Below are 27,440 nucleotides of genomic sequence, written 5' to 3' on the forward strand. Positions count from 1 at the left end.
CTTTGTGTTCACTGATAATTCTTGCACCTTCCTAAAACTTCTGTTTCTTGGCAGCATTCTCTAAATAACTCCATTCTTCTCAGTTTTGGATTGATTTCCTTTTAGGCCTGTGACAGAGCTGTCATCTTGGGAGTCTGTAGTCATCCTAGAAATTCTTCCTTCCGATAGGAATTCTGGCTACTGGATCACATGTATTACCTTTTCTTGGTTTGCTTACTCTTTCTTGGTTTGATTTGCTTAAAAAAAAAAAAAAAAAAAAAGGAAGCATGTTTTACCAGTAGCTTTTGGGGGTTAGAAAGCTAACACCAGGTATGGGAATGCCCACCCTAGATATTTCTGTGTTTTTAGCTACAGTGACCTCATCTAAACTGGTTGTCCGCTATGGGGATTGCGCTGCCCTCGTGGGATCTGTTCACCATCTTTAACGTCCATCTGTCTTCTGTGTTAGGTCTCTTATTTCCTGTATGTATATCTTCCTTTTCTTTTTTGGTTTCTGCCCTCATTTTGGAAGAACATGCCCTCTAGGAGCTTCCTGAGAAAGGATGCATGGGAGGCAAAAGTGTTAAGATTTTGTATGCCTACAAATGCTTATTCTGTCATTCTTACTGAACAGCTCAGCTGGGCACAGAATTCTAGATTAGTGTATTGGTTAAGGAATAGACCCGTGTGCTGTAGTTTAAACAACGTAGTTTATTTCTCTCACATGGATGGTCTGGAGGAAGCAGGTGGGAAGGCAGAGTTGTTCAGGCACCCAGCTTCTACCCCACTGATCGTCCCACCATTCCCTGGGTCGATCCTAAGCCAGTTTACCAAAACACATCTACATTCAAGCCCGTAAGAAGCGGAAGGAGAGGAAGGAGAGAGCAAGCAGTTTCCTTTAAAGTTGTGACTGAGAAGCTTGCACACCCTCTGATCAGTTCTGTGGGCTCCCGTTGGGTGAAGTTATTTTCTAGTCCATCTTTTTACTCAGGATGTTGCCTTTTCAGGTTGTAATTTTACACAGGGATCTGGACCCAGTCTCCATGCGAGGGCTCTGGAGTTCATTTCCTGTGTGTGACCCTCATGAAAACCCCCAGCTCCAGGCTGTCAGGACAGGCAGAGGCCCAGCTTAGCCACCAGCTGAAGCCCTAAGAGCGGTCCATTGCTCTGAGCAGCCCGCACACCCTTCACCGCTGCCTGGAGTCCCCGGCGGGCTGGACCTCCCAGCTTGCTGCCCGTCTCCACCCCCTTACCCCTCACACACCACCTCTCGCCCCCTGTTCCCAGAGCTCACCAACTCTTTCCCACCTCCTGGCCTTTCCCAAGCTGTCCCCTCCGCCTGCCTCTTCCTGACATCCCCTTAGCTTGCTCCCTCCTCCTCCTGCTCAGATGTCACCACCTTGGAGACTCTCCCTGACTCTGAACAACGGAGTTCATCACTATCCCTTACTCAGCTTTTACTTTCTCTCAAAGCACCCATCACTACTCACATGAGGACCATGATTTTTATTTGTTCAGGATCTGACTCTTGACTAGATAAGGGCCTAGGAAGCTGATTCAGAAAGTGATACCAGGGAGCAGAAGTGAGGCAAGGGGTGTGAACAGAGGAGTCGTCGTCAATACAAGGAGGTGCTATTGAGTCGACCACCCCAGGGTCTTCTGAGGAAGACTGTCAGTGGTGGCTTAGAATTCTGAGGGGAAGAGCGAGAAGCCTGTACACCCCAGAGCGGGCTCCTTTGTCAGGGGTGCCCCTCACAGCCGTTTAATTCCCCTGCACTTCTGGGCTGCATACATGTCAGAGAGGTCTGCAGCAAGAAGCAGGAGGTACGGTCTGAGGTGAGACCCCGTCAGGCTGTCCCTGTGCAAAGCTGGTTGAGGCCCACGGAGAAGTGGTTTCTGTGACAATGGCTGGTAAGAGGTGGGGCTGGGAGACAACACAAGGACCTTAAATAAACATCTTCTGTGCTGCCCTTCGGAGAAGGCAATGGCACCCCACTCCAGTACTCTTGCCTTGAAAATCCCATGGACGGAGGAGCCTGGAAGGCTGCAGTCCATGGGGTCGCTGAGGGTCAGACACGACTGAGCGACTTCACTTTCACTTTTCACTTTCCTGCATTGGAGGAGGAAATGGCACCCCACTCCAGTGTTCTTGCCTGGAGAATCCCAGGGACGGGGGAGCCTGGTGGCTGCCGTCTGTGGGGTCACACGGAGTCGGACACGACTGAAGCGACTCAGCAGCACTGCTGCCCTTCCCCAAGCACTGAGATGAGTGGCCACACACAGCAAGCACTTGATACATATTTGAATGAATGAATGTACGTGTGGGGCTGCAGTCTAGTGGGGAAAAGGCAAGTAGTGATGAGTTAGGAATATTAAGTGGGCTGTGATGGCCTAAGTACAGGCTGTCAGGGGGTCTATAAGCTGGAGCCCAGCTAGTCTACTGGAAGAGAGGGCTTCCTGGAAGAGATGGCCCTTAAGCTGAAATCTGGAAGATGAGCAGGAATTAACTGCATAGCTGGCTTACAAAGCATTTGGACATCTAAGTAAAAATACCCGTGACAGAACTCATGGTAACATTTACCAAGCTCTTGGGCCAGTCTGCTGAATGCTTAATGGGTCTTGTTAGTCTTTGCTTTTAACCCTATAAAATGTTGACCGACTCACCTGAGAAGTCAGGTGACGTCCAGTGACTGGGAGAGAGAACTGTTCCCCCACTTCACACGGGCGGACTGAGGCTCAGAGCAGGGCAGTAAGTTGCCTACAGTCACAGGAGTGAATGGCAGAGCCAGGACGAACACCCAGAGCTCCTGAGCCCCTGCTCCTGAGCTGGCCAGACAGAACAGGGGCTCAGGAAGAGGGAGTGAGGAGGGGAAAGGAGACGAGGCAGTGCTGAGCTGGGCGGCGCTGCCTCCCCAGCTATTACCAGCGGAAGCTGAAGGAAGGCGCCTGTAAGGCTCGGGAGACGGAATCGGCCACAGGGCGGCTGCGGCCCCGGAAGAAGCTTCCCTACAGCCCCCCGCAGGCAGACACCCTGGAAATCCCCGAACGCAGAGTCCTCAGGGTCCTGAGCCGGCTGAAGCAGCAGAACTACGGTGAGGGCCCCGGGCTCCCCCAGTGGCTCCCCCAGCCGGGGCCGAGGCGCAGCTCCCTGCTTTGGGCCTAGCTGTGTGCTGACGACCACTCGCTCCAGCCCAGCCCCCCGCACTCTTTACCCTGAGCCTGACCCCAGGGAGCACAGCTGGTCTCAAGAGCCTGGATTGGGAGGGCAGAGGGGCTGAGCAATCCCAGCTCATCATTTCTTGAGCACTCTTGGGGTCACTCACTGTGATAAGCCCTTTGCAGATGTGCTAGAATTCAGTCATCATAATCATGTGTTTATTAATACCCCACGCATTTACACTGAGAAAATTAAAAGTTTAAGCAACTTGCGTAAGGCCCCTCAGCTCGCATGTGTCAGAAAGGGGAGTTTATACGCAGGCCAGACTCCTGCTGCGTGCCAAGTGGGTGGACGAGGAGCCTTCCAAGTGTCTAGACGTGCTCCTTTCTAAGCTGCTATTAGCCCTTACCCTGCGCTCCCTTAAATCCTCATCAGCTCTGAGGTGGACGCACAATCATCTCCAGCTTCTGTAGCAGTTCAGGGAGGTCCAGTGAGTGGCCCAAACCCACCCAGCTTGTTGTGGCAGAGCCGGGTTCTCCCAGGGGTCGGCCTGGCTCCCAAGGCTGAGCGTGCTCTGAAACACCCCTCTCCTGCCTCTTCTACCACTGCCAGCTGCCAATCTGCAGAGCCCGTACGCCCAGGTGCCTTGCATCCCACTCTGCCCGCGGCTGGACAAGAAGACGGTCCGCCGGAAGCAGGGCGGCCACTATGAGCTGGAGCAGTGCCCCTCCCCCGGCCTGGGCCCCGACATCCACAGCATCCTCCTGCACACTGGCTCTCAGGGAGGCAGGTGGGTACCCCGAGGGCACGGCAGGCCCCGGCGCAGGCCCATCCGCCGCCGTGTCAGAGGGCCGGGGCCTAATCCAAGGGGCATCCAGCGTTCCAGGAGGTGGATGCAGACACTGCTGTTCCAGGGACGAGAGGGGAAAGGACAGAAGAGGGAAGAAACTAGTCTCTGAGAGCCTGTGGGCTGGGCAGATTGTTCCAGAGTCAGAGTACTTCTGCCTTTCGGTGCCCAGGACTCCCTGGCACCACCTGCCCTTCTCACGCACAGGGTTTAACTCTCAAGTTCTTTGAGTCTGATTCTGCTTTTGGAGTAGGAAACCGGCTCGGCAGCCAGGTGGATGTGAGCTTTGCCTGCAGCGGTCCTCCCCAGGCCTGCTGGAATGAACCGGGGCAGAGGGTGGCCACTCCCTCTCGCCCTGCTCTCCCGCCTCTCCCCCAGGGAACCCGGCCATCTCAGTTCTGTGCCGGCTCGAACCCACTGACCCTGTGAAGTCCTGACTCTGCCTGCGGACAGACGGGTCATCGGGCAGGGACTGCTGCTGGATTTTCCTTTTGCGGCCTGGTAAGCCAATAAACAAGAACCTCAGCCTCTGTGCCTCTGTGCCACCCGGCTGTCAGAGCACAGGGCCTCAGGCTCCAGAGCCCTGAAGGCAGACTCGCCCCGAAAGCCTGCCGAGGGCCAGGTGTCCTGCTAGAGGCGGCCTGGGTGCAAGTCTTGACCTTCTGTGCACTCTCTAAGCACAGAATGGGACTGTCCTCAGATGACTGTCTCCAGGCCTCAGACTAGGAGCCCCACAAGGGCAGGAACTCTTCCCCCTTGCTGAAGGGAATGGTGAACGTAAGGGACGTGCCTGGGACAGACCCTGGCCTCTCACACAGGCAGACCCCATGGCAAGGCGGCTGGGGGCGGGTGTGGGGAGGCCCTCGGGGGCTGAGACCCAGGGGTCTCCTTCCCTGGGAGTCGATGGGCGTGGGTCCTCGGCCACCCCAGTCCTGTCCCCAGAGCGCCCCCAGCAGTGAAACACGCAGCCACAGCGAAAGCTGAGAAGATCAGAGACTGAAACGAGGACAAGGCTTTGACAAGTTTAAAACATGTATTTAAAATACAATTTATAAAATGCCTCATCTGCCGACTCAGGAGCCCGCGGTGCGGGTGGGGTGGGCATGCCCGCTGGACCAGCAGAGCAGGACGGCAGGGGACAGGCTCCCTCCCAGGCCCTCCCCGTTCAGACGCCCGGGGGCCACATGGCCGAAAACAGGACCCCGGAGGCTTCCAGAGTCTCTGCCTACCGGGGAGGCTGGGGTAGCCCTGCCGGCCCGTCCCTGAGCAGAGCGTCCCCAGGCGGGGCGAGCAGGGGATGGCGGGGCTGGGCAGGGCGGGGCGGGGGCCCTGGAAGGGCTGAGGGGAGCAGATCGGGTGTTGCCTCCTGCCTGCAGGTGGGGAGCACCCTGACTGAGTGGGCGGAGAAGGGCGGGTCACCAGGCCCAGACCCCCAGCTCCTTTGGTTAAAGGCTGACGTCAGAGTAGTGGCTCATGGGAAGCGGTTAGCTGGGAGGTCTGAGGCCTGGCTCGGGGGTCAGGGAGGAGCTGGGGAAGGGGACAGAACCACGGAGGCAGAAAGGGGCAGCAGCCTCAGGTTTCTGCCCCCTTCACCCTCCCTGGGGTTTTCCAAGCCAAAGCCTGCAGCTTACTTAAAAAAAAAAAAAAAAAAAAAAAGCACTTAAGGAAAGTTACAGACAGCTACAAAAAAAAAAAAAAAAAAAAAAACCCCACAAACACACACACAAAATCCAAACCGTTCTCCCATCTCCCCGCCCACCTCCCCCCAACACAAGAGTTTCCTATTTCATTTCTTTTCAAAGTTTTGCCCGTCACCTCTCTGTCTGGGGAGCCAGGGTAGACTGCTGGTGGGTGGAGGCAGGCACGCAGCGGGCAGAGCCCATCTTTGGCCGGAGGGAGGCGGGAGCGGCAGTCCCCACAACCTCCTCGATCCAGACACCCGTCAGCCGGCCTCCTGGGCCCCCGCCAGGAGAGGGGAGCGAGGGCAGCTGGTCCCAACGGCAGGGCCCTCAGCACCTCTGGCCTCCCCACCTGCCGACCCCTGTACCTTCTCCAGCTGAAAAGGACAGTCTCATCTTGGGCCAGACACCACTGTCATGTGAGGGATGGACGCTGTCCGTCTCGGACGCGGAAACCTGGTCAGGGCTGCGGGGCCGTGGAGACAGCAGCTCCCTCCTGCCCACCCCGCAGAACAGCCTGTGGCGGCCCTCAGCACCCCGCAGGCTCTCACTGAAGCTGCGTCCAGCTCTGCGCATGCACCGTTTCCGGGCTTCACTCAGAGGTAAGCCTGTGCTGTGGACTAGCTGCTGACTCGGCTGACAGCTGACCTCCACTCCTAAGGGGCAGACGCAACCGGCCAAGGCTTGCTGGGCCCTGCTGACATCCCCACGGGGTGAGGTGAGGGCAGGTGAACCAAAGGCGGGAGCAAGCCTGGAGACCTGGCCCGCCACCGTGGCCAGTGCAAGCTGCCCCAACCACAGACGCCACAGCACCCGCTCCAACACTCATCTGCCGAGCAGGCAGGCCGTCTGGCTGGCTGAGGGACGCAAGGTGCAGTGCAACGAGAGAGATCAGAGAGCCCGAGAGGAGCCAGATGGTACGCACACAGCTGCTCTGGGTGGAGCCCGCTAAGCCTCTTCCACCTCAAAGAGCCAAAGCCAGTCTCCAGCCTTTAAGGACAGAGGGAAAACTGCCTTCATTCCAGGCCCTTGCTCTGGAAAAAAGGGATGGAGGGTAGCCTAGGCGCAGGGGGAACCAGTCTGTCATTACCAACCTCTGCAATGCACAGCTTGTTTTCCCCAAACGCACTCAGAATGGTTTGCTCCTAAGGTAGTGATTTCACAGGGGAAGTGTCCTGGGTACAGTTACCACGCTGACGCCATCGACAGCGATGGCGCCCCACAGACATGCGAGAGTTAGTTCTAAGTCTTGCGCGGCAGCAAAGTCCACCTACGTTCTGCCCGCACTCAGCAGGAGGCTCAGCATCCTGGAGTCAGACTGTCTCCGGGCTTCCCTTGTGCTGACAGCGAAACACTGAGCAAGTTTCGCAGCCCTTCTCCTAACGCCGGGAGCCGCGGCCTCACCCCCGCCGCCTTCCAGAAGCAGCCAGCCTGGCTGGCAGGGAGCCACCCTGAGGGGTTTTGGAAGGGGACGTCTGTTCACCGTCTCCATCTCCCAAAATACTAGAGGTGAGGGGCTGGCACCCTCCCCAGGCTCTCTGAGCCTACAGAGCTAGCCCAGTCTGCAGGCAGGGCGCAGAGGCCCTGGGCCGTAGCTGGGGGAGGGAGGTACAGGCGTGGCTGCTCCTCTGTCCTGGGGGCTGCAGAGCCCGGCCCCGGCTGGGCAGCAGTAGGAACACAGAAGCTAAGCTCACCAAAGTCTTATTGGTTAATGTTTCTAGTGAATTTCCCAGAAACACTTTTAAGTAGACTACCAAACTACCCTTTCTCAATTAAAAATTCATTAAACTGCTAAAACCTCTCCCATGCACTTTTTTTTTTTTTGCAAATCAAATATTTGTATAAACAAAAATAGGAAGGAAAGAAAAAAAAAAGGATATTTTCCCATGGAACTTGCTTTTAAGTGATGAAGACACGCACTTGAGGGTGGTGGACGGGAGTTCTCATCTGCGTTTTGATATCCCAAATTAACGAGCATGATAAACTTATTGCTGGCACTGGCTTCACCCCAAGTAGCCAAGGGGCACTGCCTGACTCTCTACTCTGAGTCCCTGGGGGGGACCCCAACCCTCCTCTAACCCCCACCCTTTCCCTTTCCATTGACTGGGGACAGCCCTTGCAGACATGCCAATCGCAGTGGGAAGAGGGGGAAGGGAGGTCACAGTGCATGGGGGTCAAGGTCACAGTGGGCGGAGCAAAGGGGATCACAGTGCAAGTCAGTCGGTCGCTCCCTCTGCTCAAGTCCAGCGGTCTGCCCCGGCAGTGCGGCCTGCAGCGGGCGGCGGCATCCTCGGCAGCCCGCGTTTATCTGCGCTGTTTGAAGCCTTGGGACCCATCAGGACCCAGAGGCTGTCTGATCACATTGTTGGGCTGCCGGCTGTCTTCCGGCTGGGAGATCCGGGTTGGCCTGAAGGAAGAAGACCAGAGGGAGGCCTGAGAAAGGGCAAAGGAGAGGCCCCCAGATCTTAAAGTCAACTCCTGCATCTGGGGTGGAGGCCAGTGGCTCCCGGCCGACTCTGGCCCCGTGAGCCTGCTTCTCTCTCGAGCACACCCGGCACACCTCCACGCTGGGAAGCCCCAGAGAGCAGGTGGGGCGGCCGGCCCCTGCTCGCTAGCGCCCGCAGCACTCTAGAAGAGGCGGGGGCAGTGCCCCAGGGTCCCTGTTGTCCAGGGGCAGTGACAGTGACCATGGAGAGCACGTGTCCTGCAGACCTTCGGGGGCCAGGCTCCCCAGAGGCCGGGCTGAGGCTAAGACCTCTGACCGAGGCTCAGCGGTGACCCCGCGCCGCCCCACCGCTCCTCTCCAAATCACAGGGCTCATGGCTGACTCATAGGACTGTGAAGAACTGAAAGAGAATGGACTTCTACTCCTTTGCCAAATGAGGGCTTAGAGGACAGAGAACGGGAGTCCATCAAAATAATGAAGGCACGGTACAGATTATTCCAAGCCTCAGAATACCCCCTCCCTCCCAAAGAGGCTTCTCGTAGTTAGAAAGAGGATGTTTTAACAAACACTGCTTTACCGGGAGGTGACAAACTTACATAATGCAGCCTCTAGAACTGCAGAGGCAAAAAGGCCATGATTAAAAAAAAGAATTGAGAAAATTCACAAACACATCAGAGCGGGCCATATGAGACCCAGAAGATAACATCCACAACTCACTTGCCATTTAATTGTACAATAAATGGATAAGGCAGGCGATCATCATCCCGTTTCTCGGATGAGGCGGTGAGGACACAGAGGGTTAGGTAGGTCTAAGCTAAGCAGAAGGAAGCGGCAGAGGTGCGCTCAGAGCCGGCCAATGTGACTGGAACCCGCGCAGCGCGAAGCCCCGCCCCGCAGGCCGCGCTCCTCCCCCGGGGGCGCGAAGGCCACACTCACCGGTCGAGGATGGGCTTCTCCTGCTCCTCCTCGGGGCTGGCGCTGCCCAGGATCCGCTTCCGGGCCTCCGCGTACTCCGCCTCCCGCTGCGCCAGGGACTTGACCGGGAGGGCCGGCCTGCTGGCGGAGTTGGGGCCGCTGACCACACCGTTGCTGGTGGGCCTCTTGAGGATGCGGATCTGTGGAGGGGGCCCCGCGGGAAGGCTATCGTCCTGAATCACAATGGGCACTTTGGGAGGAGATTTGGATTTCCTGCTGACGAAGAGCAAACACAGCCTCAGAAGTCCTGTCTGCGGTGAGGAGGCCCCAGCCGGGCCCCGCTTCACCATTCCCGCTCCCAAGCCTATCCATTAGTCTCTGGCCTCTGACCAGACGCTGAAATTCTCACTCAAGAAGGGTTTCGCCAAAGAGCAAGCTTGCCTATTAAGCTCACACAGCCCCAGGTCTGCTCCCCAGACCGAACCGCGGGCGAGGGGGGCGGGAACACCAGCTCACTCGGAGACTTCTCTCCTCGTGTTCAGCACAGTCACAACCACCACAGTGTGGCCCCGGTGGCAAAACATCTCTTGTCCAGAATCCATCGGCCTCGGTTAGAAACCCCAGCTTCCCTACGCAGACCAGAATGTAACAGGCTGGTAGGTGGGAGCCCCTTAGCTTGGGGGTCGGCAAAGCATTCCCTCCCAGTCGAGGTCCCAACATGCCCTCAGACCCGGGTTCCAGGGGGCCGGGCCCGCCGCCCTGACCGGCATCTAGGCGGGACTGGCCACACAGCCCGGCCTTCTGCTGAGGGGCCTGGGCCTCCTGGACGCTGGCGGCCCCTTCGGAAGAGCTCCCGAGCTGAGCCCCTCCCGCCCCCGCAGCAGGGCTCTCCGTCTGCTGGATGCGGCGGGGCTGCGGTCAGGACGATGCAGACGGCGCCTGGCAGCGCTCCAAGGAAAAGCACCGCCCACGGCTGGGGGCGCACGGCGGGCGTGTGCACACAGGGCGGGCTGGACAGCAGGGACAGTGGGGAGCGAGGGTGCAGGCGGGCAGGGCCACGAAGACCCTCCCCGAGTGGTCACCTAGCTCCTCCTCAGAACCGAACAGCCCCAGGGGCCTGCTTTCAGGGCCCTGTTCTCAGGAGGGGTCGGGACCGGGGTGGGGGCTGCCGGCCCGGGGCCTGGAGCGGGTCTGGGGGGCCAGGGCGCTGTGACCAGGCGCGCAGACAGACGGGGAGCCGGGAAGCCAGCGGCGGGCAGGGACCCCCCGGCCCCCGGGGAAAACTAGGCAAGCCCGCAGAGGCCCTCTCCTCCTCCCCGCGGGACGCTGACAGGTCAGGTCAGCAGGGCCAAGACAGACCGCGCCATTCAACCTGTACCTGCTCTGCAAACCCACTGCCTCTGCTGCCTGAGTGGGGAAAAGCGATCCTTAAAGGTCTTGAAGAACTTCGAGAACCTTTTCTTCCCGATCCCCTCGTGATGCCAATCGTGCAGGGTCCAGGGGACTCTCTTGCCCGACCCCCTTGTGTCACAGAGAAGGAAAGTGGCGTCCAGGAGACAGTGTGCCCACACCTCAGTCAGCCTCCGTGCCCACCCAGCCCTGGCACCACCCCCTCTCTGCAGACCGCCTCACAGGGGCCCGCTAACGCAGCACGCAGGTGACCACTCCAGCCTCACTCCCACAGCCGCCGTGTCTGACCCTAAAGGAAGCGCTCGCTGCCCACGAGCCTGACCTGCCACACCTAACGGCCAGCTGGAGACGCCACTGACTGCCCAGCGCTCACAGCAGAGAGCGTGAGCCCTCAGACCAGACAGCAGCCTTACCTCTCCTTTTGTGTGATCTTCAGTTTTTTTTCCAACCGTCTGTCTATTTCCTAGAGGAAAAAAATGTATATAAAAAGTGGAAAAAAATCTCTCTCAAATAAAAACTTACGTCTTTATTTTCAGAGCCAGGGGCAGCGTCCTCTGTGACCAGGGACGACAGTGTGTCCTTAAACTCTTGGGTGCAGCCCTCCCTTCACGAGCCTCTGGGGCGTGGGGCCCTGACTCCTTGCAGGTTCGTCCCCCTGCATGCCTGAGGCTGTGGTGAGAGTTCTAGACCTCATCCTTCAACTGGGGTCTCTACACGGCCTCCAACCAGTCTCCTGGTCGCCAACCTGTCCTTCAAAGAGCCATTCACATCAACTCTGCAAACATGAGCCAGCCTGGCTCACGTCCCCACTGAAGACGCTTCAACTGCTCGCCGGTCCGGTCCAAGCCCTACGCAAGCCTCCCGCACGCATGCCTTCAGCTCCTATTCCTGTCACACCAACCACAGCAAAACCAAGCTGGCCTGTGCCGTAGCCCGGTGTGTGGTCCGCCTGCCTCCAGGCTCGGCCCCCTTGGAAACTCCCAGGTATCCTGCAAAACACAGCTTGAGCGGCTGCCTCTCCTCTATGAAGTCTCCTCTGCTCCCATACCGGTCATCACCTGCTCCTCAGATGCACGCTCTCCCTTCATGAGCCGTGGATCACATATTTTACAATCATTTTTTTTTCACTTGTATGGACTAGAACTCTGAGACTAGCAGCTAGCAAGAGGCCCAGAACAGAAGAGAAGCTGACCCTCTGCACAGCAGGATGGAGTTGGAGTCCTCCGAGCCTCAGCACCAGGAACCACAGGCTGCCTCCAGAGCCTGGCGTGCGAGTCTGCACATGCGGGACAGGGAAGCGGCGCCCAGCACAGCCCAGGCTCCGGGCTCCTCAGCTGTCCCCTGTGTGTTCTTAAAACAGGTCCCATTCAACCGTGTTCAGGGAGGGCAAGACCATCTAGCTACTGGAGAGGGGCGCAATCATATGCAAAATTACGTACTGGTTCTCAACCTGGGGTGACTTTGGTACATATGGCCACCTCTGGAGACGTTTTTCAGGTGTCATTACTGGACGGGAGGTGTGCTGGCATCCAGTGGGCTGAAACGGCCACCAGGACCCACTGAAACCCTCCAGTGCGCAGGGCAGCCTCAAAGCAGAGACCATCCAGCCCCAAAGGGCAGCAGTGACGAGGCTGAGGAGCCCTGGCCGAGTGAGATGGGTGGGTTTTCAAAGGACTCTAGTACTTGCAAAATGTTAACAACGATGGCCTTAGTGAACAGTTTTTGAAATATTTTCTTCAAAAACTTCAGAGCCCAGAGCTGGTTTTCACAAATTATGTCCTGAAATATAGTTGATGGCTACAGTTCAAGCTGGTTAGCTGTATTGTTCAAATCTTCTACAATCTTATTGATTTGTTTGAAATATAGACTAAAATAATCAATAATTACTCCTTTTAGTACATTAAAGCTTACCATTGTAAGTGACAATCTCTATCTTAAAATCTATTATTTCACATCAATAAAGCGATTCCGTTTTTCTTTTGGTTGGTATCACCTGGAATGTGCTTTTCCCCCTTTTACTTCCCTCCATTCCTTATTTTTGTTTCCTGTAAGCAATATGAAGCTCGCCTAATGACATGAAGCTGAATCTAAATGGAATCTGACACTGATATGACTGATGCTGAGGTGTGTTTAACATGTTTTATTTTTATGAAAGACTCAAACTATATTTGCTGCTGCTGCTAAGTCGCTTCAGTCGTGTCCACTCTGTGCGACCCCAGAGACTGCAGCCCACCAGGCTCCACCGTCCCTGGGATTCTCCAGGCAAGAACACTGGAGTGGGGTGCCACCGCCTTCTCCAATGCATTAAAGTGAAAAGTGAAAGTGAAGTCACTCAGTCAGGTCCGACTCTTAGCGACCCCATGGACTGCAGCCTACCAGGCTCCTCTGCCCATGGGATTTTCCAGGCAAGAGTACTGGAGTTGGGTGCCATCACCTTCTCCGTCATGTTAGACTAATGCCCACCAACTTTTAAGGGCTTTTCACAACTAACTTGCAGTTTTAAAGTTTGTGTCATTTTGCTACAATCTGAAAATGAGACTTCCTATTCAAGTTCCTCCATCATAAATGTAAGGTTTTACATCCACGGGATTTAGATGTCTTCAAATGGGTCAGATCAAATGCCTCTAGAGGCGGGCAAGCACCCACACTCCCTCTGAAGGGAGCACAGTGGCAAGGGGAGGGGCTCCGAGGGGCCAGGGAGAACTCATCCCCGCAGACAGGCAGCCGCGCCCAGGAGGCTGACTCCGCTGCTTCAGAGTGATGAGAAAGCTCTGCATGTTTAAACTTCATTCCAGGGACTCTTGCCTGTACATTGCTCTGAGGACCAAATACGAGGCAAATGGACCTAATAATGGGTTAGCAGGTTTTTAAAAGCACTATGGGAAATCCACATGGCGGTGACTGAATCTGAGGGCGCCCGTGCAAGGCTTCCCTTTCAGGAGGGCGTGGCTCCCTTTTTCTCCAGGGCCCGTGGGAAGACGGAGACGCTGCCCAGGCCCAGCAAATGAGCCTGGTGGAGGAAAGCCCTTCAAGAGGGAACAGACGGCAGTGCCTCAAGGCTGTCAATGCACCTTCCCTAACACTCCCTTTCCGGTCACACCTACCCTGTGTGAGCCAGAGTGGCTTTCTCTTTCTCCGTCAGATGAGGGGAAGGTGCTCAGAGAGGTTGCAGAGCTGCCCCACAGTCCCAGTGCAGCCCCAGAACTAAGGCCGCTGGAGGCCCACCCCGTGCTGCCGCCCCCACACTGCTCAACCCCCTGGGAAAGCCAGCAGACACCGAGCTCCGCTTCCTTCCACCCTCTGGCTCCTACTCTGCCCCCGCACCCCAGTAACTAATACACGCATGAATCCCCACGGCCTCGGGCAGGACAGTTTACCGGGCTGAGGAGGAACTCCGCCTGCAGTGGGGAGGACGGGTTCTGACGCCGACGGCCCTGGTGGAAAGCGGTCCCGGCCGCCTCGGCTGGCCTGCTGCACCCCAGCGCACCCAGGGCCGTCTGCAGGGGGCGGGTGCTCTGCCAGCAGCTGGAGGGGGCCCCGCATCTCCCACTGGAGTCTGTCCAGGGGTCGTGAGTCCGTCCATTCTCTCCCTGGACAGGCCCATGCAATCAGTCCACTCTCCGGCGCCGGCTCTGAGGAGCTGGAGCCAGTGGAAACTCCCCTACAGGGCACACTACACGGAGAACGCTGGGCTCCGCCAGAGAGGCAGCAGCCGAAGGGCTTCCGTCGGCCTCATGAGGCCTGAGGAAGCGCCTGGTGTGGGCCCCAACGAGGCATCCAGCCCGCTAAGGGCACCTTCCTCTTCCACAGGGATGCACACAGGCCCGGCCCAAGGTCAAGACTCGTGTGTGAGAGGTCCAATCTCAATGGCTGGTGAAAGAAACCCATAAGCTCAGCACTGGAACTCGACTCCGAGAGAGGAAGGCTCACTGGGGCACAAGGCAAGTGTGAGGGCATAAGCGATCACGGGCAGCTTCTCCTTCCGAAGAGCTCTGTTTTTTCTTAAGCAGCACTGAACAGATTCCAGAAGATGATGCTGCGTCTCCTCTCTCTGGGTCAAAGTCGCACGCGAGGTCTGCTGTTAGCGAGCACAGGTAGCGCTTGACCCGTGGAGCTGCACCTCCACAAGAGCAGCCACGCTGCCTGGTCTGCAGGAACAAGCAAACCAGGGAGCGAGCAGCCTAGGGCTGGGGGGCCACGAGGAGCCACCGTGGGCAGCAAGCTGCTCCTGGACAGACTGGTCCTTAGGAGAGACAGAAGGGGGGTCACCGCCACGGACGGGTGCAGTGAGACGTCAGGGTCTGCAAGTTCAACACACCCGAGAAAGACGCACAGCGCCACTGGCTGCTGAGGCCCTTAATCTTGCAAAGGATGTGCTCGTGTGAACCTCCAGCAGAAAGCTGGGGGTGGACGCACAGGAGCGGAAGGAGACGCCGTGAACAGTCTCAACTGTGACCCAGCCAGAACCTCCCAACAGAACGGAGGCCCAGCACGTGTGTGTGCGCAGACAGACGGCGGGGAGAGCCCCGCTCCGTAACACACAGATGCACACGGCGAGGAGGGGAGAAGGAAGGACAGAGGCAGACGAGAGAGGCAGACTCCTCCGGCCTTGGTGCAGAGTGCAGGAAGGACGGTATCGATACAACCGTACGTGGCAAAAACAGACTTCACCACTTCACCTAGGGATGGGCAAGCCAAACCCAGGCCCTCCGCTCACCAGGCGGCCGACACAACTTGCAAGAATCTCGGTACCAAATGGAGGCCTAAGAGGCCCTGGCCCTGCTCAGGAAGCACCATCTTTTCATCAGCATAGTTACGATGTAAGGGGCTTTTTGAGCACAAAGTGTCTCTGTCAGTTGCCATTTCAGAAGTTGGTATCTTCTGACTCTCCTCTCAAATTCAAGGCGGAATGACCGATCTTGGGCTCCCTGTGAACTGCTATGCCCCACAGGCTCACGTAGTCCAGCTCTCCAAATTGGGAACCACATACCTGCAAGTAGACCCTGGGGGGATCTGAAGAGACAGCGTTCCTCCGAGAAACAGAGCCTGACCGGTCGTGATGAAAAGTTGGGAGAAAATGCCATCAAGGAGTGGACGGTGAGCCCACCTTCCAATGAGCTCTGATCCCTGGACTTGCACTGCAGCCGGCAGGGTCCACGCCGGGCCCAGCCTCTCTAGGTGCCGGCGCGCAGACCACCTCTGCCAGCGCCTCCTGGGGGCAGTCTCCCCAGCAGCCCCTGTGTCTCCACACCACACACCGGGGGAGTCTGGCTCCTCCCTCGAGGGCCTCGGTTGCATTTAGGAGTAAAACAAAAATAACTCGCGGGTAGTTTCTCAGTCGCTAAGTTGTATCCGACATCATGAACTGCAACACACCAGCTTCTCTGTCCTTCACTGTATCCCAGACTTTGCTCAAACTCACGTCCATTGAGTCGGTGATGCCATCCAACCATCTCCTCCTCTGTTGTCCCCTTCTCCTGCCTTCAATCTTTCCCAGCATCAGGGTCTTTCCCAGTGAGTCAGCTCTTTGCATCAGGTGGCCAAAGGATTGGAGCTTCAGCATCAGTCCTTCCAGTGAATATTCAGGGTTGATTTCCTTTAGGATTATGTGGTTTCATGGGTGGAACCAGCAAAATCTGGTCTAAAGCCAGATAAAAAGGTCTCCCTAACTTTTAAAGCACATCCCTGGCTATTTCAAGTCCAGATATGCAATTCACAAAACCTTTTCCAAACAACCTTCATATCAACTTTAGTAATGGCGCTTCATCCCTGCCTTTTTCCTCCACATCTCTGGCATGGTGGTGACAAGGTCTTGCCCCAGGGGGGCTGGCTGTCTCCAATGCCTCTGCTTGCCCCAGCCCCCGGTTCACTCCAGGAAGGAGGGCACCCACAGTCACCTCCCCCAGGTCTGATTTTACAGCGATGCTTCAGGATCCCTGTCAGGTTCAATAACAATAACTCCTGAGCAAACACGATTGGGTAAATCAGAAAGAGCAAAAGGCAGAATTCAGAAGTTGAGCGACAAAGAAGAGCTTTGCAGCGCAGTGAAGCCATCAGGTGCCTCTTTAACACAGACTCGGGTGGTCTGTTTGAAGGTTCCATTTCCCAGCAGGCATTCCGCCTTCCTGTTACTCCCGCCCAAGGAAAGACGCTGCACTCGAATTGCGTGGGTCGCTGTCGGGCACAGGATGCGGTGCTACAGCGCCCTCCCTAAGGAAATCTGTGCTTTGTTGATGTGTCTCAAGGCCGTTTTCCTTTTGCTTCACTGTGATTAAAAAAAAAAAAAAGCTGGAGACAAGCATTTACGGAAAACCTAAAACCTGCCAAGCAGGAGACGAGCTAGCAGCTGGAGACTGAGATGAGTAAGGCAGTCCCTGCTGACGGGGAGCCCCGCCAGGCAGAGGCAGATCAACCACGGGTGCCCTGGGAGCACAAACATTGTCAGGACAGAGGTGAAGCTCAGGCGAGCGGCAGAGACTTAAGGGGGAGACGCAGGCGAGAGCAGGCGAGAGAGAGTGACGGTGAGGACAGAGGGAGAGAAAGAAAGGGCCCCGAAGAAAGACACTCCTTAAACAGAGGCGCTCAAATCTCGAGAGACATCTAATAACGGACCCATCTCTCTAACCTTAGACTAGGTTTAGAAAGTCATCTGAGATTACTTCAGCTGCGGCCAGCAAGGTTCTTATTAGCTGGTATCAATGCTACTCAAGAAGCTACGGCGGAACACTAGCTGTAACTCCTGGGGCCAGCAAGAGATGGACTGGAAGAAGTCAGGGGCAGCAGGAAGCGCAAAGGGCTCCGGCGGCAGGCAGCCAACACCAAACAATTTCTATTTGCTTGGAAGGGAAAACCACTTCCTGCTTTCTTTCCCCAGTTTCACAGAGCTTTCTGGATCCCTGCGCGCCTGACCAGAAAGGGGGAACCCTTTGGGCACGCTCTCCTCTGCATCAGATCCAGCTGGGCCACTCTGTGCGCAGGGCTGCTGCCGTACCGGCTGGGACACGCTTGACACGTGGCTGGTCCAAACCGAGAGGTGCTCTAAGTGTCAAAGACACAGCTGACTTCCCAGTCTCAGTTAAAAAAAAGTGTAACACAGCTCATTAATGTATTTTCAACATTGTTTATATGTTGATTTGATACTACTTTGTATATATTGAATTAAAAATACTAATTTCATGTGTTTCTTTATACTTTCCAAATATGGCTTCTAGAAAACTTTACATTACCTATGTGGCCTGCAGGATACTTCTGCTGGGTAACACTGCTTTAGACCTGACCTTAGAATGACAAGTCTCCCTCCTGTCCATTTCGTCTGTCAGCAGCTGGTGACTGAGTGCCTGAAGGACCCAGGAGGCATGGTGTTCAGGGGTATGCAACCCACTCAGCTGGGTCCTATCTGTGTCAGCGTGAAGCAGCAAGCACACACTCAGCGTCCAGGGTCTGGCTCGGGCCCTGCTCTGGGCAACACTCCCCACCTCGCTTCAATTCAGCTCTCTGCGCTCTACCGTCCCTCCCAAACTGCCCCGCCCTGCCGCTGAGCTTACTGGTGAGTCCCAAACCTTGCTCACCTCAGCACCGCTCAGCGCTCCTTCCCTGTGGCATTTTTAAAGCTGAAGTAAGCTTTTATCAGTAGAATGGATACACTGTTTTCTTTACTCAGCCTCCCAGACACTGCGCTCCGGGTGGTTCCCTCTCACGCTTCGAATCTGATTTCTTCTATAACAAGATAGGTTCCTCTTCCTCTCCCGATCCCTTGAGGTTGGGGAATTTGCCCCTTCTGTGTCAAGGCTGGCTTATTAAGTGGCCTCATCTAGTCCCAGAGCTTTAAAATCATCCACATACACAGTCCCACTTGGATTTCGAAAGGTACCTCAGCCTACTGTGTCCAAAACCAACTCCTGATTTCACCCCGTCACGCAAACCTGCTCCTCCCACCGCATTTCAGCAAGTCCGGTCTTCCAGGGCTCAGGCCAGACTTTGGACTCGCCTCTGAGGCCTCTTCACACCCACATCAGCAGACCTCGTTGGTTCTATTTCCAAAATGTATGCTGAATTTTCTCAATGCTTCTGCTGCTGAGACCATCCTGGTCTCAATTACCAGCAGTATCCTGATTCTTCTCTGTGCTTCCATTCTTGCCCCTACAGTTTGTTCTGCGCAGAGCACCCAGAATGATCTTTTTACTCCTGGATAACTTTATTTAACTCTTCACTAGGCAAGGTAGATTTTATTAATCTATTTTTACACATGAAGAAAACAACGCTGAAAGGTAGTGATGAAACAAAAATTTTAAGGCACGATAAAAATTTAAACAGAAGCTTCCCCTGTCCGTGGGGTCTCCCTGCTCCCCTCCAGCGTGCACCGCCACCTGCATATGCACGAACCAGACCTCAGTGGCAGGCGTGCCTGCTCAACCACGGACACCCCTGTTTCCCCCTGGCATCAGGCACGCGACTCCTCAGAAGACAATACTCCTCTGTCGATCGTGGAAGGGGTGAGAGTGACCACCACTCGCCCCGGTAGGTACAGACATCTCTGGGGAACTTTACGTATTATGCCAATACGCTGATTCCCTTAAACCCAAGGGCTGGTGCAGAACAAACAGGTCAGACAACTTGGGGAGATAACTGGGCCACACCTGATGGAAGTTCTCAGCTGAAATACTTACTCACGACCTTGTTACCTGCATTGTACCTATTTCATAAGATTATCATTTTTTAAACTACCAAATGCGTGACTGACCCTTCAGTACAATTAATGATGACGAGGTCACTCGAAACAACTGGCCACAGATATGGTTCCGCAAGAGTAACGGCTGTAATAGTCTAACCCTGGCTACAGGAAGCAGCAGCTAGAGGAACCATTTCCTGGACCATCACAGCCTAGTAAGTCAGGCAGGCCAGAGGTGTTTAACAGGGCTGAGTCCAGTAGCACATTAAATGGCCTATCAACAAAATCGCCACCTGACCTGGAGATGGGCATTCCCAGCACTCCGGGCAAACTGCTCATAAAATGCCTCCTACAGCTTGGCTGAAACGAAGACCAAAAGCAAAAGGGGCTGTTCAGTAAAGAATGTTGCCCCCCACCCTGTTCTACAAGCACCGCCGATAGGCAGCCAGGTCTCCACGCCCTCGGGAAGAAAGCAGGGCGGAGGTCAGGGCGAGGCCCTGTGCTCTGGGGACGCGGGCAGGACCGGTCCTCAGGCAGCTACCTATTTTCAGGAGAAATGTTCACCGAGCCAGCCTCTCGCATCGCCCCACACTTGAGAAAAGCACTGAAGGCCTAACTAAGACACCCGTCCCTCGAGAGCAGCAGGACCGACGGAGCCGTGTGCCCGGACCACACACAGCCCTCAGCACACCACACGGCACCTGCCCCCACCTCTCTGAAACTGCTCTCAGAGCTGAGGCTGACTACAGTCTTCAAGTTGGCTAGAACAACATTTTCCGTTAGATTATCGATAAATTGTTCACTCAGTAAGTAGTGACTTGTCCCCAAATCACACCTGGCACTTGAACCCTTAGCCTACCTCCTGATTTCCGTCCTGCCACGGATGCAGAAAGCGGGTCACTGACTGCCCAGGGCAACCTATCCTTTCTTGCTCCTTTTTATAATGAAGACAGCAAGGCTTCTCTCCCAAAGGAAATATCAGACCTACAGACTTTGGGGGATGGAGCAAAGTCTCTATTGCTCCCCCACACCAGGTTTTATTCAAACACCCAAAGGTACCCTCACCACAGGTTAGTCAGGATCACGGGCAGCAGGGCAGGAAGCACAACGGAGCAGGTGGGCGCCAGGGTGGGGCCGTGGGGAGCAAGCAAGGCCAGGGAAAGGCGTGCAGATCCAACATTCAGAATGCAACGCGCATCCCCAAGCAGTCCACAGGTTACAGGTTACCAGAGGTCGTCAGTGGGAACTACAGATACAGGAGCCCGAGAGCCGAGCTGTTCCATTTCCCCAAGAGGTCTGAGCACGTTATTCACATTCTCTCTTTCCGCTTGGCCCGGTGTTAAAAAGTTATTTCCCACTTATAATCAAGATTTCAAGGCACTCCCTGGTGGTCTAGTGGTTAGGACTTGACACTTTCACTGTTGAGGGCCTGGGTTCAATCCCTGGTCGGGGAACCCACAAGCATTGAAGCACAGCTCAAAAAAAGAAAAAAAAAAAAAAAGATTTCAACCAGCATCTCACAGTCACTGTTCTTAGCATTACAGCTAACAGCAGCACTGTCTTTCTGGCTCTTGAGCACTGAGTTCAAGTTTCTCGGATACACAAAATGCACCAGCTCATCATCCAGGCTACAGAGGAACGAGGTCAATCCCAGGCAAAGGAAACACACAACTGCGAGGGAACCAGCAACTACACACCTTAGGGCACTGAACTTGTTAACTCTCTGCCAAGAAGCAACAGTAAACAAACAGTCTAGAAAGACCCTGACGCACAGGCGCAGGGTGCCAGCAGCCTTGCTGGGACTGCCCGTGGGAGCTCCTGCCCCACACACGCCACTGGGTCACGGAGACGGAGGGCACGCGAGGTGCACTCCGCCTGCCCCGTGACGCGCCCTCAGGAGGCTGCCTAAGGAGCCCTGCCAGGACTGGCCAGTGGATGTGGGAGTTCACAGGTTTACAGGCTCTGTTCATTCACCAGTCAGACATGCAACTCAGCAGCAGGAACAGAACGGACGGCTGGAGGGTCAGAGATGCTTTTATAATCCAAGAAGGCCAGAGCACAGGGGCTGGACATGTGGCTCTCAAGGTCTATGAAGAGTAACGCCAGTCCTGACTTTTCCAGACTCTAGTCATAACTGTCCTGCAGAGTCTCATCTAAGGATCACATCCCTGAAGAATGCCATTTTAACTGCATTTTAACAATGTTTACTATTCCTTTTAGAAAGGAAAGACTGTTTCCTGTGTTCATTTTGTAAGGGAAAGAGTTTTGGGTGTGGGGGAGAGGGTGACTTACTGTGAGAGACAGTTTTAAATGCCTTACCCTCAGGGATAAGATTCTTTATGAACACAGAGACCACCGTTAGGATTTGTTGCTAACTTCTGTGGCTGCTGGCTTTAATCTTTATCCTGCATAGAGCTGAGCTGCGTGGTAAGGAGAAGGATGCTTGGTGGAGGCGAGCAGAGTTTGGAAACCACTTGGGAAGAGCAATCTCTATAGTAACCACTTAGGAAAAACCAATTTCATTCTGTATTTTGGCCACAGATATAAGTAGCTAAACTTCATCTCCTAGGAAACCAACAAGTCTGCAGCTCTTGTGACAGGAAAACAATTTCTGTGTCCGTGGAAAATGTGCAGGAAAGAACCCGCTCCGCTTGTGAAGGCAGCCACCGGATACGGCCTTAACGGACACGAACCGTGGGGCCACTGCGGCACAGAGGGGACAGTGGGAAAGAGGGCCGGCTCCAAGCAGACTGGAGCCACCAGATCCAGACAACAGTGCCTCTTCTCTGGACGGATTTTACCAAAGCTCTGGAAAGACACACAGGTCCTGTTGCAGAAGGAAAAGCAACTTTCCAAATTCCAATCCACAGCAACCATGGCAGCTCTCTTGTACACCCAGAGCACGCTGGGAACAAGACCCCTGTGCAGCCCCAAGGGAGAGTGCTGAGCAGTTAGGAGTGAAAAGCTCATTATTTTTCTCCGAAACCACAGTGAAACATCTTTTTTTCCAGAGTCCCAGGCACAGACTGCTCAGCACAATCACGTCTCAACCAGCCAACCGCTTTATAGAAAGCCCCCTCTGAAGACATCAGTCCCGCGAGCTCAGTCTTTCCGTAAGGACCAGAAACAGCGTAGCAACGGCTCCTTGGCCAGGGCGCACCTGGATCTGCGCTCTCTGATACCACAAATCTCAAATGCCTTCTTTACTGTAACACAGACGGAAGGAAATCGGCACCAGGTAGCCCCCAAATAACTAGTATTTGCCCCCATCCACACCCAGTGTACACCCTCTATGATGACAGCAATTTCAGGCACCACTGAAGACCCCGAAGTGAGGCAGGCAGTCTTGCTTCAGGGAGAATGGTCTCTTCTCTAAAGAAAGCTAAGCAAATCAAAGTTCTCATCTTTTAAATTAAAACCTGACTATGGGGACTTTCCTGGTGGCCCAGTGTTGAAGAAGAAGACACCTTCCAGTGCCGGGGACCTGGGTTCGGTCCCTGGTCAGGGCACTAAGATCCCACACGCTGCAGACAACTAAGCCCACACAGCGCAACCAGAGAAGCCAGCGCACAGCGCCACTGAGCTGCATTCCAGAACCGGAGAGGCCCTCGCTCCGTAACCAGAAAGACACGCCGTACGCGCAACTAGAGAAAGCACACGCCAGTCAGAGCAAGTGCAAACTCACCCCTCCTAAAAAGAGACAGCCTCCAACACTCTGCTTTGCTTTCGGGACAAAGTCCAAGCTCTCCAGAGCCCTGCACCAGGAGGCTCTTCCAGATCGTCCCCCGCATACCTCTCAGGCCTCAGCTCTTTCCCGTCTGCCCCGCCAATGCCCCGCCCTCCAGCCAGAAGAAAATCCCGTAGCTCTGCTAATGCTGCATTCTTCTCTCACTGCCTCCTTGCCTGAGTGCACTGGTCCCACTCTACCTGTCCTCCCAGACTTACCAGTGCTTAATTCAACTGGGCCTTGGAATCTTACTTTGGGCATCAGCTTCCCTACAAGACTGTCTCTGATCCCAGCCCCAGGACCCCGTCTATACCTCCTCCACAGAAAGTGCTGCCTCCTCGTCTCCTCACTGGACTGTGCCTGGGACCTGGAACACAGCAAGCATTCCACGCTCACTGACACCTTACCAAGACTCACATACCACACGATATCCCCAAAGGGCTAATGTTCAGATGACTGGCTCAATGAGAGTAGAAAGTAAATATAAATTCCTAGTCCAGAAGACCACTATCCTTGAACTTAAGATACACTTTCTTCCAATTAGCTACATGACTTGCCCTTACAAAAGAGAATAAAAGGCAACTTCTGAGAGGCAATGAAATGAGAAAGGTTGCCAAAGCTCGATATTAACTACCAGTTCAATTCCACTGATGTACCGTCATCCTTCCCCTAGGACTGGGTTAGCTCATTGCCAATAAGATGGAGTAGACTGTATCTTTTTGGAGTGTCTAAACAAGTGAATATAAACCTTCAGTCAAACGGTCAGAAATCTGAACCCACGTCCATTAACTAGCTTTTAGAAATGTTTTCATTTTTAAACTTTTTCCCTTCTCCCTTTTCTTTCTCTAACTTCTATCCCATGCTTGCACAGTAATAATTGATCAGTACCAGATGTCTTAAGAATGTAATGTCTTAAAAATGTAACCTCTGATAACATCACTTATGCACAAGTCTGTTATTTTCAGAACGAGATGACCTTTGCAGGTTCCACACCCGGACCACCAGGTCACAGACCACTGGGTAGGAGGCACAGACGGCCTGGCTCCCGGAATGATGATTAAGAAATATCAGAACAGAATGATTAACCGCCAGCTTCCCCTCTCTTTCCCCTTTAGAAACTCCTAACTAGGGGATTCCCTGGCAGTCCAGGGACTGGGACTCTGCGCTCTCACCATGGAGGGCTGGGGTTCAATCCCTGCTTGGGGAACCAAGACCCCACAAGCCATGAGGCACTGCCAAAACAAAACAAAAAATCCTCCTATGTAAAAAAACCAGTTGGTGTGGATCTGAGACTTGTCTCCCACTTCCTTGCAATCAAGTCCTAATTCTGTTGCAAACACCCTACTTTGCTGCAGCCTGGGAACATGAGCTCTTTTCATATTGAGCAAACTGTTAACCTGATTTGGGGGGAAATATGAAGATTACAAACTGCACTATTTGTCCTCGAAATGTGCTTAAGATAAGGACACAACTTAGAGTCTGAATCAACATTAACTCAATTCTACATGTTCATTTCTCCCAAAGGCAGTATATTTTTAAAGAAGCACTTCCCTGACCGATTATAAGTCATATTTTTTAAATTGTCTTTTCTCTCTTTTGAGGCTGTAACTCCTTGGGAGAATAGGTAAAGGGACAATTTTATATCAGGTAAGTGTTCACTATACTAACTAAAAGCAAAAAGCAGTCTATTTACAAAATATTTGAGAGGTTTCTCAGGCAGTCTTCCCCCAAAGGACACAACAGAACTTGATACTGAGTGTTCTGAAAATAAACCGGAAACAATGACCTCAGATGTCCTGACAAACAAGGAAGAAATTCTAGCAGGATGGCAAAATCTTTGTGGTGTCGGAGAGCAGGAATCACCAAAAGCCTCTACTTTCAAGGATTAGAACTCTAGATTACATAAAGTTTAAATGCTCACGTTTAGAATGAGTCAACCCCCATTTGCTAGCCTCGCCGTCCATTTTTTTATTTTGGCAAGGAGAGGTGTGTGTGTGTGTAATTTAACTCTCATTACCATATCGCAGTTGACAGACAGGGTAACCTGAAGCTAAGACTTTTACACACTCAGCTGGCTACATCTGAGAAACACTGTATAGTCAGTTTCCCTATGATACAGACATCACGTCTCATCCCCGCCTTCAAAAGTGCATTTACAAGACTCTAAATCAAATTCGCAAAGGGAATCAGATTCAAGGGAGCCTTCAAGTATAAGTCCAAAGCAAACATATTAAAAATAAAAGTCAACGCCCAACTCCCAAACAGTCCATAGATCTCCAGGTGGGAGGCAGCAGAATTCGAGAGAAAGAATCCAGATTCGGAGTCAGACAGGTCACATCCCAGCTTCCGGATTACTATCTGTGTGACCCTGAACCAGATAGGTTTCCCTAAATCTCAGTTTCCTTACTTATCACCCTACAGAGGATAATACCTCTACAGGGCATTTCAGTTACATAAAAGCCATATAAAGGAACTCGCATTTTGGCAGTACTGCTCATGATGTCAGTGTGACAAGGCTGGGCTCCATTTCTGTACCCGGCACTTAAGAAAGGTTTAGTACAAAGAATCCTGGATGAGCACCTGAAAGATCCAAGTTAGATCTGACATCTCTGGGGTCTGTTCAGCGACAGAATTGCGAGTGGGCTAGCTTATCTCTAAGCCCTCTGCTGCTTCTCAAAGACTAAAGCAATACTCAATTTCTGGACCCAACATTCATTTTTTGTTCGTTTTCTTCTTTAACATGAGAAACTCATGTACCTTTGAAACAGGTGAGGAAAAACAAAGAAAGGACAAGATTCTCAAGAAACTTATCATTTGAGTCACATTCAAATTGTAGGCCAAACTGTTTCGGAGGGAGCAGCAGGAGGGGTTCTGAATGATTCACTCACATTCGTAGGCAGTAAACGCCTCTACCGGAGATTGTGAATTCTCTGGCACAAACTCGCTGCTGAGCACGCCGTCTAGCACAGAGCAGACACTCCAAACTGCTTGTTGAACGAATATCCGGCCGGCTGACACCTGCTGCTCCTCATAAAAATCTTTCCATTGCTCTCCTTACTCAAGTCAAAATTCAAGAAAGATGGTCTAACAATTGTACTCAATACCTTCTGAACGAGTTAATTCTTCAAATCCTCAATTATGCTAAGTGAGAAACAAACACCCTGAGAGACGCTGAACCACCACTGGGAAAAACTTCAAGGCCAAAGATTCAACATTAAGGGAATGCTAAGGGAGAGGTCCGTTTCTCGGCCTCCTCAAGGGCTGACAAGCACCCTCAAAGCTTGGGGGGAGGGGGAACCCAGCTGCTGTCGTTCTACCCCGACTTCCCTCCTAGCTCAGTCGGTAAAGAATCTGCCTGCAACACAGGAGACCCGGGTTCGATCCCTGGGTCGGGAAGATCCTCTGCAGAAGGAAATGGCAATCCACTCCAGTGTTCTTGCCTGGAGAATCACATGGACAGAGGAGCCTGGGGTCGCAAGAGTCGGACAACAGAGCGACTGAGCCACACTCGGCTCTCCACGCCCTCCCTATTCCCGATACACAGAGCTCCAGGGGGATGAACAGACACCAACACGCGAGCCCCAAAAGACCTCCACACCTTCACCAGGGTCACCACGGACTCACACACTCTGAAAACGCCAAATTAAACACGAACCAAGTCGAACTGGCTGCTCCAGCTTGGGATAAACTATCTTCGCACAGCTTGTGGAGGCAAACAAAAGCCCCCAAAGCAAAGTATCGAACGGTCCATCTCCGCTCCCCGCCGGGACAGCGGCTGCCTCGCGCAGCGCGCCCCCACGCCCGGCGGCCACTCTTCCAGGTCCTCCCGGGGCTCGCGCCCACGGGAGAGGGGCTGCCGCCGGGGCTTTCGGCGGTTCTGCCGCGGTCCCCGGGACCCCGGCCTGCCCCGGGCGCTCCGAGTAAAACTGAAAGAGGAAAAAAGCCCTGACTCGCCCACCGTGGCGGACGGCACAAAGCAACGGGCACTTCGGCAGAGTCGAGGGTCCAGAAATGACTCCGTTTCCTCCCGCTCTTCTCCGGGGCCCCGCCTGCCGCCCCGGAGCGCGCACCCCTCCCCACACGGTGCGTCGCTCCCCATCAGAGCACATGAACTTTAAAATGGTGCTCTGGGCGCGGGGTGGGGGGGTCCGACGGGGAGAGGACGGACCGTAGGAGCCCGGGGCGGGCCGGCGGGCGCCCGGCAGAGAGGCCCCGGGCGGCGGATGGGGCGCCCCAGTGGCGCGCACGTCGGCCCGGGAGCAGCGGGGGCAGGAGGCGCACCGGGCCGCGGTGGAGGGAGAAATGGAACGCGGCCCCTTTAAGAGGCCTTCGCGGCGCTCGGGGGCCAGGGGCCTCTCCTTCATCCCTGGCCCGGCGTGTGGGGCACTTCCTTGGGGAGAACCATCCCCAGACCCGCTCCCCGGAGGCTTCCCTCACGCCACGTCCCGCCCGGCCCAGCCCCGGGGCGGCGGCTCCTCCTTACCCCGCTGTCTGCCGCCTCCTCCCAGCTTTCAGCGACCTCCTCATCTTCCATCTTACTCGCCGCTTTCCCTCCTCCCCCACCCCTCCGTGCGCCTGCGCCCTGAAGCGCGTCTCTGTCGCGGGCGCCTGC

The 27,440-nt window shown here is 54.5% G+C and overlaps 2 protein-coding genes and 1 non-coding gene across 8 annotated transcripts in view; 2 read left to right on the forward strand and 1 right to left on the reverse strand.

Annotated features, from left to right (window-relative positions):
* SPATA21 (spermatogenesis associated 21) overlaps nt 1–4,513 on the forward strand; it is a 42,574-nt gene extending 38,061 nt beyond the window's left edge. For 2 of the 3 annotated variants that reach the window (XM_059880258.1, XM_059880264.1), the window contains 2 exons: nt 2,896–3,071; nt 3,749–4,513. In XM_059880258.1, the coding sequence (XP_059736241.1) occupies nt 2,896–3,071; nt 3,749–4,095 (523 nt within the window). In that variant the 3' untranslated portion in view covers nt 4,096–4,513. The remainder of the gene's footprint in view (nt 1–2,895; nt 3,072–3,748) is intronic. The other variant, XM_059880263.1, reaches the window with a different exon arrangement.
* Nucleotides 671–27,386, reverse strand: SZRD1 (SUZ RNA binding domain containing 1). 4 transcript variants are annotated; one of them, XM_010802538.4, is made up of 4 exons: nt 27,312–27,384; nt 10,847–10,896; nt 9,045–9,296; nt 671–8,069 (listed from the first exon to the last, which is right to left on the reverse strand). In XM_010802538.4, exons 1-4 carry the CDS (start codon nt 27,360–27,362, stop codon nt 7,967–7,969), a joined length of 456 nt encoding a protein of 151 aa, XP_010800840.1. In that variant the 5' UTR covers nt 27,363–27,384; the 3' UTR covers nt 671–7,966. The 4 variants fall into 4 exon arrangements, 3 of the variants coding, with proteins under 3 accessions (XP_010800840.1, XP_024856684.1, NP_001108080.1); NM_001114608.2 differs by having other exon boundaries at nt 7,459–8,069; nt 9,045–9,299; nt 27,312–27,386; XM_025000916.2 differs by lacking the exon at nt 10,847–10,896 and having other exon boundaries at nt 9,045–9,299.
* Nucleotides 20,483–20,555, forward strand: TRNAE-UUC (transfer RNA glutamic acid (anticodon UUC)). The gene has a single exon. It is a non-coding gene; the product is annotated as a tRNA-Glu (tRNA).
* Nucleotides 27,387–27,440: the final 54 nt, after the last annotated feature.

The sequence above is a fragment of the Bos taurus genome, chromosome 2, assembly GCF_002263795.3.
Source record: "Bos taurus isolate L1 Dominette 01449 registration number 42190680 breed Hereford chromosome 2, ARS-UCD2.0, whole genome shotgun sequence".
NCBI classification, from domain to species: Eukaryota; Metazoa; Chordata; class Mammalia; order Artiodactyla; family Bovidae; genus Bos; species Bos taurus.

What these genes read in the sequence shown, in the direction of transcription:
- SZRD1 (NM_001114608.2), bottom strand. Translation starts at nt 27,362, where the DNA reads ATGGAAGATGAGGAGGTCGCTGAAAGCTGGGAGGAGGCGGCAGACAGC. An exon ending in AGGAGGCGGCAGACAGCGGG is followed by an intron (nt 10,897 to 27,311) that starts GTAAGGAGGAGC and finishes TTTTTCCTCTAG; the next exon opens with GAAATAGACAGACGGTTGGA. An exon ending in AAGATCACACAAAAGGAGAG is followed by an intron (nt 9,300 to 10,846) that starts GTAAGGCTGCTG and finishes GCTCTTCGTCAG; the next exon opens with CAGGAAATCCAAATCTCCTC.